The 12405-nt window shown below is 36.9% G+C and overlaps 1 protein-coding gene and 1 long non-coding RNA gene across 2 annotated transcripts; both read left to right on the forward strand.

Annotated features, from left to right (window-relative positions):
• The first annotated feature begins 1389 nt into the window (after positions 1–1389).
• LOC116163720 (PH-interacting protein-like) lies at positions 1390–9762 on the forward strand. Its single transcript, XM_031477812.1, has 10 exons — positions 1390–1621; positions 1671–1851; positions 1897–2148; positions 2197–2418; positions 2470–2681; positions 2904–3070; positions 3119–3518; positions 3570–3820; positions 8516–8667; positions 8719–9762. The coding sequence occupies exons 2-10, from the start codon at positions 1714–1716 to the stop codon at positions 9469–9471; spliced, it is 2547 nt and encodes an 848-aa protein (XP_031333672.1). The 5' UTR covers positions 1390–1621; positions 1671–1713; the 3' UTR covers positions 9472–9762.
• A 760-nt stretch (positions 9763–10522) lies between these two features.
• Positions 10523–11278, forward strand: LOC116163722. The gene is made up of 2 exons (XR_004143793.1): positions 10523–11017; positions 11071–11278. It is a non-coding gene; the product is annotated as an uncharacterized LOC116163722 (long non-coding RNA).
• The last annotated feature ends 1127 nt before the right edge of the window (positions 11279–12405 follow it).

Raw genomic sequence — 12405 nt, forward strand, 5'->3', positions numbered from 1 at the left:
ACCTGTATTAGAAATAATGGTATCTGGCCTTTTCCAGGCTAGCGCACGGAAAAACTTTTTCATTATACCTCTCCGAAAGTACTGTCTTTTCATGTATCCCAAGCGCACCGAAAGTAGGGTTTTCCCGTGCGAGCGCACTGGAAAACTTTTTCCCGTGCGCTACGAATAATCAAGTTTGCCATAGCTATCCCTATCCCATGCGTTGCCATGCATACCGCGGATTGACTTTGACATATATGTCAACCGATTTTTTACCATTGTGTTAAAAATGGATTTTGGTGAAGGCGAAATTCCCGCTAATATATTAAGGGAAGCTGCAGAAACCAGTTCCCAACTATTACCAGCGAAATCAAAAGAGAGATGCGAAAAGGAATATGAAAAATTTCATAACTGGTGCATTGAAGAAATCGTGAAAAGAGTACGTTATGGAGTAGGTTTTCAATGATTAAGAACATTCTTACGGTAAAAGAAAATGAAAACGCTAGCAAATTGTGCAAAACCGACTTTTTGAAGCGTCAGACCGTCCGTCCGCTACATCCCAAAAAAATCAAAAGTTCTGTATAACAAGGGAGCAATTTTTGAATGAAGCTGCAGAGATAAAATGGTGATTACTTACTAAGGTTATTTTAGTATTCGGAAATTTGGAGCAAGATGCAGGGGAGACGATACAATTCGCTCGACTATTGATGATGCGTTGAAGATAATGGGGGTTTAAGGGTCATAAGACAAGCAACAGAATTTGTTGTCAAATTGGATTTGGACTTCAATGTAAATAATTATTCTCCGTTATTTTCGGAGAGGTATAATGAAAAATATCGTTCATTACACGTCCAGAAAGGCTTTTCCCGTGTTTGCATGACTTCCCGTGTTCGGCTTCGCCTCACACGGGAAACGTCATGCGCCCACGGGAAAATCTTCCTTTCTGGACTGGTAATGAAAAATACTATTCCGGTCCCTTTTATTCTTTCCGTGCGCTGAATATAAATACCCAAAATATTGCTTTAAAATACAAAATTTACAGGGAAGTAAACTAATTTTCAGAAAATCTATATGCGTTGTAATGTTTCATATGTAAGTTTTTTGCGTTTTAATTCATAGATGTTTGAATATTTAGATAAACTTCTTTGAGAAATTTGTGACATTTTTTGACGTTCGTCAACCTTATCTGAAATAAACTAATTAAACAAAATCGCCTTAAAAATGTTTAAGCGAGTTTGTTGTTTTTTATGTTATCGATTTAAAAGAAAAGTATAATAAAAAATATTGTTCATTACACGTCCAGAAATGCTTTTTCCGTGCTTGCATGACTTCCCGTGTGAGGCGTTCCCGCCACGCGCGCACGGGAAAAACCTGCTTTCCGGACTCCTAATGAAAATATACTATTACTCAAATCGTCCTGAAACCTTCATTTTCATGCATACTTTCTGTCAGGAAATTTTAGTTTCCATGACAGAGGCAGAGCAGACTACGTTTGCAATTTGATTTGTATTAACAACTGATGTTCTCATTTTCCTAGATTTGAATATCTTGGGTTGGCCAAATTAGACCAAATAAAAGGAAATAAGAAGATCTTAGTAAAACCGCTTACAATTTCTGAGAGAGATAGAGCAAAAGACGTAACGTATGTATAATTTTGTTTATGGTACCATCAAACTAACAGTATTAATCAGGGAATCACTATGTGCCTTGGAGTTGGCAGAATATCGAAATCAAATGAAGAAACGTCCCCTAATGATAAATACTGCTACCACTACAGCTCCTGTTAACAATGCTCATAAAGGTCACAGACGGAGGGCAAGGGCGCTACGACGTGCAGAGTCAGTTGCAACTGATGGCACAGAGGGCGAAGTGGTAGGTAGGCGGTCCAATTTGCATATGCTAGAAATTACCTTATAGGAGTCGAATAACTCCAATAGTAGTGTAAGAAGTGATGATTCTGAAAACCATGAAGACATATCGACATCAGATTCCAGTTCGGAATGTTCAGAGTCGTCTGGGTATTCAGATTGGGTTGCCGAACACAGCGTTAATTTAGAGCCACCAAAGAGATCGAAACGCAGACAAACTACAACCAATGCAAAGAAGAAACAAATCAGTTCAGAACCCAATAATGTTACTGAAGAACCAACAACTGCCACTCCTAAACCTGTATGTATCTCCAACATTAAAGAGTGTGTGTTTTATGTGTTAGTTTAGGTAATAAATAATGCAAAAACAACAAAAGAACTTCCCGAAATATATAAACCTCTCGAATGGTTATCCGAAACGATGCCTTGTAAAGCGCCCTACTTCCCCCAGATGGGCGACGAGATTGTGTACTTCACTCAAGGTCACCAAATGTATGTTGAAGCCGTTAGGACTAAATCAGTTTACGAGACTAATCCCAAGGATTTGCCTTGGTCAAAAATGGAGTTCAAAGTGAGCTTAATTTTTCCCGCCAACTGTATTACTCAATGATAATGTCTTTAGGATCACGAATTCGTAAAAGTTGTTGGCATCAAATATGAAATCCGGCCACCCAGGTTATGTTGTTTAAAATTGGCGTTATTGGATTCAGAAAGTCGCCTTACTGGAAATATATTTACCATCAAATATCATGATATGGCCGACGTTTTAGATTTTCTAGTTTTGAAACAAACTTACGATGCGGCGATTTCTCGAACGTGGAATGCCGGTGACAGGTGATTATTTTTTTTAAATTGTGTAAGGATCTAACTTTTGCTTGGCGATTTGTTTGAAAGTGCTAGCGCATTTTTACAGAGTTGGCAAAATTAGATGCTTTACCTGTGGATGCTACCTTTTCTTTCCTAGGCATAATTCACATTTGAGAAATTAGAACTCATTTATCTTTAATAATAACAAAATCAACCAAACATAGCGAAATTATTTTGCATCTTGTTTAGATTTCGTTGCATGATTGACGATTGTTGGTGGATGGGCAAAATCGTATCCAAATCGCCATTGTCGGCCGATTCTCCAAATTCCCTCTTTATGAGTTACGAAATACAGTGGGATAGTGAAGAGTTTGAACGAATGAGCTCTTGGGATTTAGAGCCGATAAGGGAAGATAGTAAGTAACAATTCAATCTTATCAATTATGTAATCGTAAACTTTCCAGGATTGCCGGAAAATATGGGAGATCCTGTGAAAGTCTTGCCCGAAGAAATACAGAACATATTGTATCGTCCCCAAGCTGAAGAGTGGCCTCATGGTGATCGTGAATCAGCATGCAAAAAAATTTGTGAGGGTCTGGAAAAGGTTATGGGTCTTGCAATTGCGGAACCATTTCTAGCTCCCGTGGACCTGAGTCAGTACCCAACCTACGCTTACATTGTCGAGTACCCCATAGATCTGTCGACGATTAAAGCTAGACTTGAAAATAATTTTTATCGAAGAATTACTGCAGCTCAATTTGACGTACGTTATTTGGCGACAAATGCGGAAAAATTCAATGAACCGCACAGCATTATTGTTAAACGTGCTAGAATAATTAGTGAACTGTGCTTAAAGATAATTAAGTAATTATTTCGTTACAGTAATGCATGTATTCTAAATGTGTTCTGTTTAAGGAGTTATTCTGAAAATCTTGATGTTGGTGCAGTCTATCATCAATTGATGGATACTTACCAATCAACAGACAGTGAGGCTGAAGTTATACAATCGGGACCATCAACTAGCCGATCGCTAGCTTCTTTAATTACACGAAGATTACGACATCCAGATGACTGGAAACATGAAGCTCGTGCCTTATTAGAAACTTTATGGCGCTGTGAAGACTCTGTTCCATTTAGAACACCTGTTGATAACTTAAAGCATACAGGTACACTTTTCCAGAACCTTTTCTTGAAGTTAAAGATTCATGGGTAGTATACATTTTCTTCCGTGTGTGTTCTATACATAGACTGCCACTAAACCAAAAAAATGTGGGAAAATCAACTCTTAGGTTCAAGAGAAGAGTTTAAATAGCAAAGGTAGTCATGACTAAAGGCCGCTTTACATACTGCAATTCTTTGTGCAATACAGTTGCAGCAAGTTTAATTGCAAAAATACTGTACATGCAATAATTATTGCACTTTGGTTTTACACGCGGCAATTTTCTTTTTGCAAGAGTTTGTTACCAACATTCGCATTTAAAATTGAACTAAAAGCTTTATTCTATTCAAAATTCATCAGGTGTTGTTATAATTCTGAATGCGTTTTGAGTAAAAATGAATAGACACTTTAATCGAAAAAAGGCAGTCGCAGCTTCAATTTGTGTAGTAATAGTAGTAATAATAACAAAGTCTAGTTTCAACGTTTGGGAATTTTAGAACCTGGCGTTGTCAATACTTTCCCCCAAAATATCACGTGCAAGTGCAATAAAAATCGCGCGCGACCGCTAACCTGCAATTGCAAGCAATTGCAAGTGAATTGCCAAAATGAATCAGCTGTTTCTCAAACGCGCATGCTTCTGGGCAAGTTTTATTGCGTATTGCATGGTCTTGCATGAAGAATTGCAGTATGTAAAGCGGCCTTAAGGTTAGGCAAAAAAGTTGATATGGTTGCGGATGTATCCACTCAGGGTTGGACGAACATTTTGAAGTGACCTGACAAAATGAACTATATTAGCGGCCCGTATCTTAACGAAAGTAGAGGGACCGAGAAAATTTTTGGAAGCCATACCCAATTTTCATTCAAAAACCTGTTCAAAGCTTTTAAACATTTTTTTAATGGCGTAATATAAGGTAAATTTTTACATACAAGGTGTTACGAGATTCGCACCCACGGACAATGTGACTTAATTCTGAGACAATACTGAATAGAAAGCTCGTATTACATTTTTGCGATCAGACAAATAGGTTGGCCAGGCGAATGCATGGCAGTTGAAATCACCTGCTATCACCACGTTTTTAATGTGAGTTCTGATGCTTTGCCTGAGTCTCCACAGGTATGCTTCGAATTCTTGTAGATCTCTGTTTGATGAGAAGTAGCAGTTATATCCGATCATATCGTTTCCATCTTCCCACTTAGCTAGCACTTGAATGTTGATTTTTTTTATTGACGCGTCTTGAGTTTTATCAAAGAACTACGTTGTTTAAAATGGATCTATTTGACTCGCAGATCAATAGAAAATCCTTTGTTTTTCATGGGCAGTTAGGAACAGTAAATTCAACAACTTGTAGGATTTTAATGCCTATTTTTACAGGTTGCATCTCTTTTTCTCCTCTCCTCTACTATTAGATCTCTGTATTTCAGACACGTCTATTCATCGGCTTTGTGCCTTGCCATATCACATGCGCTTATACAGTGAATTTTTTTTAAATGCGAAGGAGTTTGCATGCAATGTAATTTCCCTATGTTCGATTTTAAAAAAAACACATCAATCTATTGAGTAGTTCAAATGAGTAGTAGATACACTTGACAACTGTCACATTTTTAAAAATACCGCCGTCCAATTTAATTACGAAATCGGTTAGGTTATTGCTTAGAATGTCAAGGAGGACACTTTGAACATTTATTGTAGTTGTTTGCGTTATTTATTTTCTTATTTTCTTCATTTATGTATTGAATAAATCAAATTAGTAGAATACCAGGTACACATGACCTACAAATAATTGAAGGTTGGTTCACAATGATTTGTGGTGTCAGTGCGTGACCTGTGAGGTCAAGTTATCGTAAGTTTAAGAAAAATGTATCCTAAAGTTGCTATGGCCTCACATCGCTTCTTTAAAAACATCTTACCGAGTGCTCTTCATCATAAAGACTGGAGTTGCTGTTCGTAGTCACACAAGTTGCGCGATTTGGGAATGTGAACCGCGCACACCTCATAGATTGATGTGTTTTTTTTTAAATCGAACATAGGGAAATTACATTGCATGCAAACTCCTATGTTCGCATTTAAAAAAAACGCACTGTATACCAATATTTATCCTTTTTGCAGTTTTGTGCCTCATGACAGTTTTCTCCCCAATTGAACGAACAGATTCCTTGTTTTAGTGCATTTTCCGACGCCTTAACTACTCCTACAATTTTCAAGAGTTTAGTTCGTCCTTTTTGCATTCGGTAGATGAATGAGTTCTTGCTTTTCCGTACACAAGACGCTAGTGACGGTATTTACCACACATGCAGTACGGTGATCACCAACGTGGCGAGCAGGGGGCATGTCATGAATTTCCCCATAAGCATTACATTATAGTGTTTTTATTTAATGCTTGTAGGTAGTTCCTCCTTTTGGTTTTACTATTATAGTCCATGCGTCCATTGTATGTCCTGCTCTTTTTTTATCACATCTCCTATTATGTGATTTGCTTTTACAGATCTATTGCCATTTGGTTCATCTATGAAGTTAAGCAGAAAGTGTACATGCACATTTTTGCTTGATATTTGTAGTTTTGGTACGCTCTGGATAAATCCTCCTACATCTGAGAGGCATTCCCTTATCCGCAACCTAGAGAGGCGTCCAATGAGTACCACGAGAGCAGATGTCGGTTCACATGTAGTGTCTAGTAAGAATACGATCTCTGAATTCATTTACTCTTAAAACGTCGTTTGTGTTCCTTTATCACACTAAATTACAACAAATTTTTGCTATTAGTAACATACTATCATTAAGTAATTGATTAAAATTTGATTTAAGTGGATCATCCTGTTGGAGTTAACAATTTATATGTTCAGATTAGTTCCCCCTTCATACTGACAAAAGGGTTTTGAGTATTACTTGGGATCCCAAATAAGTCAAGAAAAAATGCTCCATTGAAATTTTGTAATATGTTACCCTATTTACAGGCTGAATTAGTTCTATTGTCATATGTACATCTATTACCAGTGTTTTCATTGTGAAAATGTCGTTTGGGTTGTTTTGAATGTGGTCGCAGTATTCTAAAAGGTGAAAAAAAATGACAATAAATTTAATTCGGCTCAAAAAAGGACCAATATCTTGATAAGTCCTGGTTTTAGTAAATATCATCGTAAGGTAAAAATGCTTCACATTTTAAGACCCAGTTAGCGTGAGTTTATTGAATACGTTGCCAAAAATGTGGTATTTTACGTTTGTACTTGCAAATATACTGTGTAATATATCTTTGACTTTGGATACTGTATGTTATGTCGTCTTGTACGGAGTTGTACCTTGTCTCAAATACGTGATGTGTCGCCACGCGCTATTTGTTCATTACATCACATTTTTGAAAGGGGTGTATTTTACAGTGGGCTTAATACAATAGTGACTGTAGTATGGTAAAGCAATAGCATGTCACGTTAATAGAAAGAAGTAGATAGGACTAAGAGAACTGTGTGACTTTTGCAGCTGGTAAAAATCAGTTTTTTTTAACCACGATAGCGCGCCTGCACTACAGATCAAGAAATTTTCGGATTTATGGCTCAGTGGTAAGTGCATTGGGTTATAAATCCGGAGGTCGGGTGTTCGAACCTGGGTTGAGGTGAATTTTTCATCTGTGGCGGAGATGGAAATTACCTTAGACCAGTTCCGAGCATTCTACCGGCTACTCCGAATTAGGTTTTGCTGCAGTTTTCCTAATTCGTAAGGTAAATACCGGAGTAGTATAGACCATCTTAAGACCTTCTGCAGAGGCACCTCTAAACAGCATTATGCGGGTCACTCTGTAATTGGGTGCATGCCTGTTGAGGGCCCAAAACAAGAGAGGGATAATAAAAAATTGTACCAATTTATTGATGTCAACATTCACTTGTTGGTGCAATGCAATAAGCAAGTTTATATTGTGTATATTGGACGCGTTTGTTGAATTTTAACTTTCCTCGTCACTGTTTTCGTTTTCCAGTACACATCTCGTGCTGCGAGTCTCCTGTTATTCTGTATACTTCCCTTAAAGAACGAAAAAGATTCAAGTTTCTGTCCATGTATAAATGCTGGTTCAAGCTGTAATGCGTACGTTTCAATTTCTAGCGCAGCTACCTTTGAAGTATATTTGAGAATTATATCTTGTTGCCACGATGCATTGTTTATGGCAATAACTAATTGGTCACATAATCTTTCGTTTAACGTGACCCCAAACTTGCACTTCCCGGCTAACGCGCGTAATTCACTCAGGAATTGTGTAATCGATTCTGAAACGTGTCGCAAAACTCACTCTTTATAATGATAATAATAATAATATTTAATTCATGTGCAGGCAGTACAGAAACAGCTTACAATCGTCATACAAACGGATGATTGCTGCCCCGCGTCCCTCTCTGTACCTCCGTCGTCTCGAAACGCCATTTCCTAGGAAAAATCCGTTTATCCCCAAACAATTTTGAATTTTACTGGAAAAATTAACACTTCGTCCCCGTCACGCGTCCACATAATCCGTATGGACCACTACAGGGTTAATCTTGTACCGTTTTAAATTTTTTTTCGTATCTCCTCTCCTTAGCCCGCTACTTTATCGGCGCGCGCCCTGGCCCCATTGCTACCACGTCGGACCTAAAAACAAAAAGTGTTATTTTCTTCTTGTATTATGTTTAAATTAAATAAATAATAATTAACGGCCATCAATCTCTCAAATTTCCATTGCAGATTATTATCAAGTGATTGATACTCCAATGGATCTTGGAACAGTCAAAGAGGATCTTCTTGGAGGCAACTATGAAACACCTCTTGACTTTTGCAAGGATATGCGTTTGATCTTTCAAAATTCGAAGAATTATAACACTAATAAAAGATCACGTGTAAGTATTTTAAACGAATTTAAATGTATGTAAACATACGGTTCCACTTAGATTTACGCAATGACAATAAGATTATCGGCAATGTTTGAAGAGCATATGACAAGGATTCTGTACAACTGGAAGATAGCGAGACGGCGATCCAGTACATCTCTAAAACGCAATCTGAAGAGAAGTCGTCGAAAAAAATTGAATAATCAGTCATTTAAAGAAAGTCCATCTGAAGAATCGTCGGCAGCTGAAGAGACGAAATCTAAAAGCCCGACACGAAACATGGAAGAAACAAATGGTCATGTTAGTGAGTTTCAGTTGAGTGAAAATAGTGAGGATAAGAATTCTAGTTCGAGGGAATCGTCTTGTTCATCATCAAGCAGTGAACAATCGACATATAAACCTTCCAGTTCAGGAATTAAAGTGAAACGCTTAGAGGGTACTTCCAAGCGAAAACCGGTGCTAAATTCCTACAAGAAAAACGTAGGGCGGCGGAAATCTTCATCGTCAGAGGCCACCAATACTGACGACAGTGAATTACCAAAGAGACAATCTGTGAAACGGAAAGTTAATAATTTAAGAAGCAGAGGTTCGACAAGTCGCGTCAGTTCAGACAGTGATGACATTAGAACTTCTTTGCGCAAACGTAGCATGAAAAGGCCACGTTATGTTGAAGATTCTGACAGTGTCGGTTCATCCGCAGCTCAGGAGAATGGGAACGATACCGATGATACTGATGCCGATGTCACTACAGTTAGTAGTAGGGGACGTGTTCGACGACTCACGCCACGTGCTAAAGCGCTATTGAAAAGATAGTTAAAGTTGAGATACAAACTTCTCTAAAAGCTAATGTGATGTTTTTAATATATTTAACGAATTAAAATATACTCTTGTTTTTAGATATATTTTTAATACACTAAATAATTTACTGTTACAAGGTTTTAATTTTACTCATTTTTGTACCAGTGTTTGTGTAAGTAAGTTTAACGTATGTGACCAACATCAGACCCGCACGAATTGTTGTAAATATGTTTTTTATTTCATAAGCGTTGTCTGTTTTCATTGTACATATTATCTCAAGTTTTTCAATTAAAAATTTTGTATTAAGTTTTGGATACTGTTTTGACCTTTTTGACGGAAATACACATTCTGAGGCACCCAGGAACCCAAATCAAACTAAATCTCGATGATCTTGGTCTGTCCTATTTCCGGCTGAACCAATTGGAACTAAATTTGCTACACACGTCCTTAGATCTAAAAGGAAGAGCTGTAAAGCTTTTGGGGAGAATAGCGCATGCGCAGGTGTTATCTACTAGCCACAGCAAATCTTTTTAAATACCGTTTCATTTTAAGAATGCAGGTGTACATTTCACTTCCCTAACCACTTCTAAACATAGTTGTGAAGCCTAATAGATTAGAATTGCGCCCTTGTAAGGCGTTCTGATTTCTACATGTAGAAAATTTAAACTAGCTTTGGCAAGAATTAGCAATTACCAATTAGCGCCTACACATCTATGAGTTTAATGATCAATGAGAAGGCAAAGTGGAAGAACAGAATCAGATGAATTCTCCATAGATATTCTAATACTCTGTTACTCACACAATGAACAAGCTAATTTTGTGTACTTATTGTTAATGATGGTTTTTTTCTTAATTTCTGTGTTATACAATGCTATACAATACGTACTAAATTTTTACTTAACTCTCAAACCTAGCAAGGTAGATGCTGCATTTGATTTAACAGAACTACACAACCATTGTCTCACCCTGTACGATGGTAAACCGAAAGAGGAGCCACAGCCTACGAGTTTTGTGCCTGCGCTTGCGCAACCTACGACCTAACCTCAAAGATAAATAAATTATTTTCCGTTTATTTAAATAATAAAATGTTCAGCACATATGTCACAAAAATATAAAATCAACTTCTTCTCTCGTAAGAAGCTTCATTTCTTTTTAAAACCAATAATCATATTATCAGTTATATTTATTATTTATCAATTAATAATGTTTATTCAATTAACTAAAGACGTCAATAAAGAATTACCTTCACCTCCGAATCTAGTTCTGGGCACACACCCGCTACAAAGCCAGTTTTATACACCGCAAGAAGGTCAGTTCTCGTGTATAACTAGTAAGGAGAAAATCAGTTTTGATTCCTTAAACGACAATTATTGCGATTGTCTGGACGGATCAGACGAACCCGGTACAAATGCGTGCTCCAATGGGCAGTTTTTTTGCACTGAACAGACAGACAGCTTTTATCCAAAACTTGTACCGTCAACAAAAGTTAATGATGGCATTTGCGATTGTTGTGATGGGTCTGACGAATGGTTGCACAAAGTATTACCTTTTAGATTAAGTGGTAAGCTTTGATTCGTAAATTATAAAACGAATTATTAATTATTGTTATTTTAGATGCTGTACAGGATAAATTAAAACGTTATCAGTCACCATGTTCATATAAATGCAATAAACATAAGTAATGATTTTATTAGTGTTTAAATATCATATTTATTACAAATTTTGCTGAGGCAGTAGTGTAATGTTGATCTATACCTCACTACAGAATTGATATTGATTTGCTAATGGCAAATTTGACTAATATATTTGTAATAAGTACAAATGCTGTTTGCTATGTGTATTGTTAAATTTCCATATTCCTATACAAGCTACTTAATAATAATCATAAGAAATTAAAGGTTTCTAATAAGAGGGACAGACCATGTATCGATAGTTGAAGTTTGAGCTGTACTGAGGGCAAGTAAGTCATACCACCACAGATTTATCTGGAATATTGTTTATTAAAAATGACTCTCGTTCCGACTTATGCTTCTCTCTACAAACAACATTTTTTTAGCAGCTCGTCATTTTATTGTTAATTTATTCCGGTGGCAAAAATATGTTTGTTCCATGATATGAATTTCTAGTAAAAAGCGCATTAATTTGTATAACAAAAAGGGACATTTATTGGCAAACTTGGTGGTGACCTTCACCGAAATTGGTTAAAACACAAGTCGGTATTACGCTGAAAAAGAAAACCAGTGATGAATTTTGTATTTAAGCTGGTACTTTCTGTTACCAACCAAAGTGTTGAACGGTCAATAGTTGTTAATGTCAAAGATCCAAATGTGAAATCACTTTACACATTTCTTTATTTATTTATTTGCCTTTATTTTTGAGTGGGCGGGGTTTCAACCACGTCTGCTCTACCAACCCAACCCACTATATACATTTACAAATATCCGTGCCAGAACCAGGGACCCTTAGCACCACAGTCCCAGTTTCAACTGAACTGCGCCACTCGGACCGGCATTTCAATTCACAGTGCTGGATATTTCTACTTTACAATAATTTGGTGCCCTTTTATATTTTCCTTGTGTGTGCTTATATCTTCAAACCAGAGCACAATCTACTACCTTCTAGTAATGAATGCAGTATAGGCTGAGTACAAAGTGCAAATTTATTTTATTAAATGTTCAAAATAGCTTCACTAGCAGGGGCAGACTGGCTACAGAGGTCAGGAGGAGTGGAGGACAACCTATCTATCGTAGCATAGGTATATTGGAATTGTGTTTGATGGCAATATTGAAATTAATTCTTGCACTAATAAATTTGACAACGCACACATATAGGTATATTGGGGTGTGATATAATGTTATTGTTGAAATATGTATATATACTTATGGTAAAGTTTAGCGTACGTATGTATTTTATTGCTAGAACAACCTACGATTTATTGCATTTTAGAAA

Source organism: Photinus pyralis, unplaced genomic scaffold (assembly GCF_008802855.1).
Source record: "Photinus pyralis isolate 1611_PpyrPB1 unplaced genomic scaffold, Ppyr1.3 Ppyr1.4_LG2, whole genome shotgun sequence".
Taxonomy (NCBI): Eukaryota; Metazoa; Arthropoda; class Insecta; order Coleoptera; family Lampyridae; genus Photinus; species Photinus pyralis.

Excerpts from the sequence above, each read along its gene's own strand:
- LOC116163720 (XM_031477812.1), top strand. The coding sequence starts at position 1,714 with ATGAAGAAACGTCCCCTAATGATAAATACTGCTACCACTACAGCTCCT. Across the intron at positions 2,682-2,903 it reads ACGTGGAATGCCGGTGACAG|ATTTCGTTGCATGATTGACG; the intron begins GTGATTATTTTT and ends CATCTTGTTTAG. Across the intron at positions 8,668-8,718 it reads ACACTAATAAAAGATCACGT|ATTTACGCAATGACAATAAG; the intron begins GTAAGTATTTTA and ends GGTTCCACTTAG.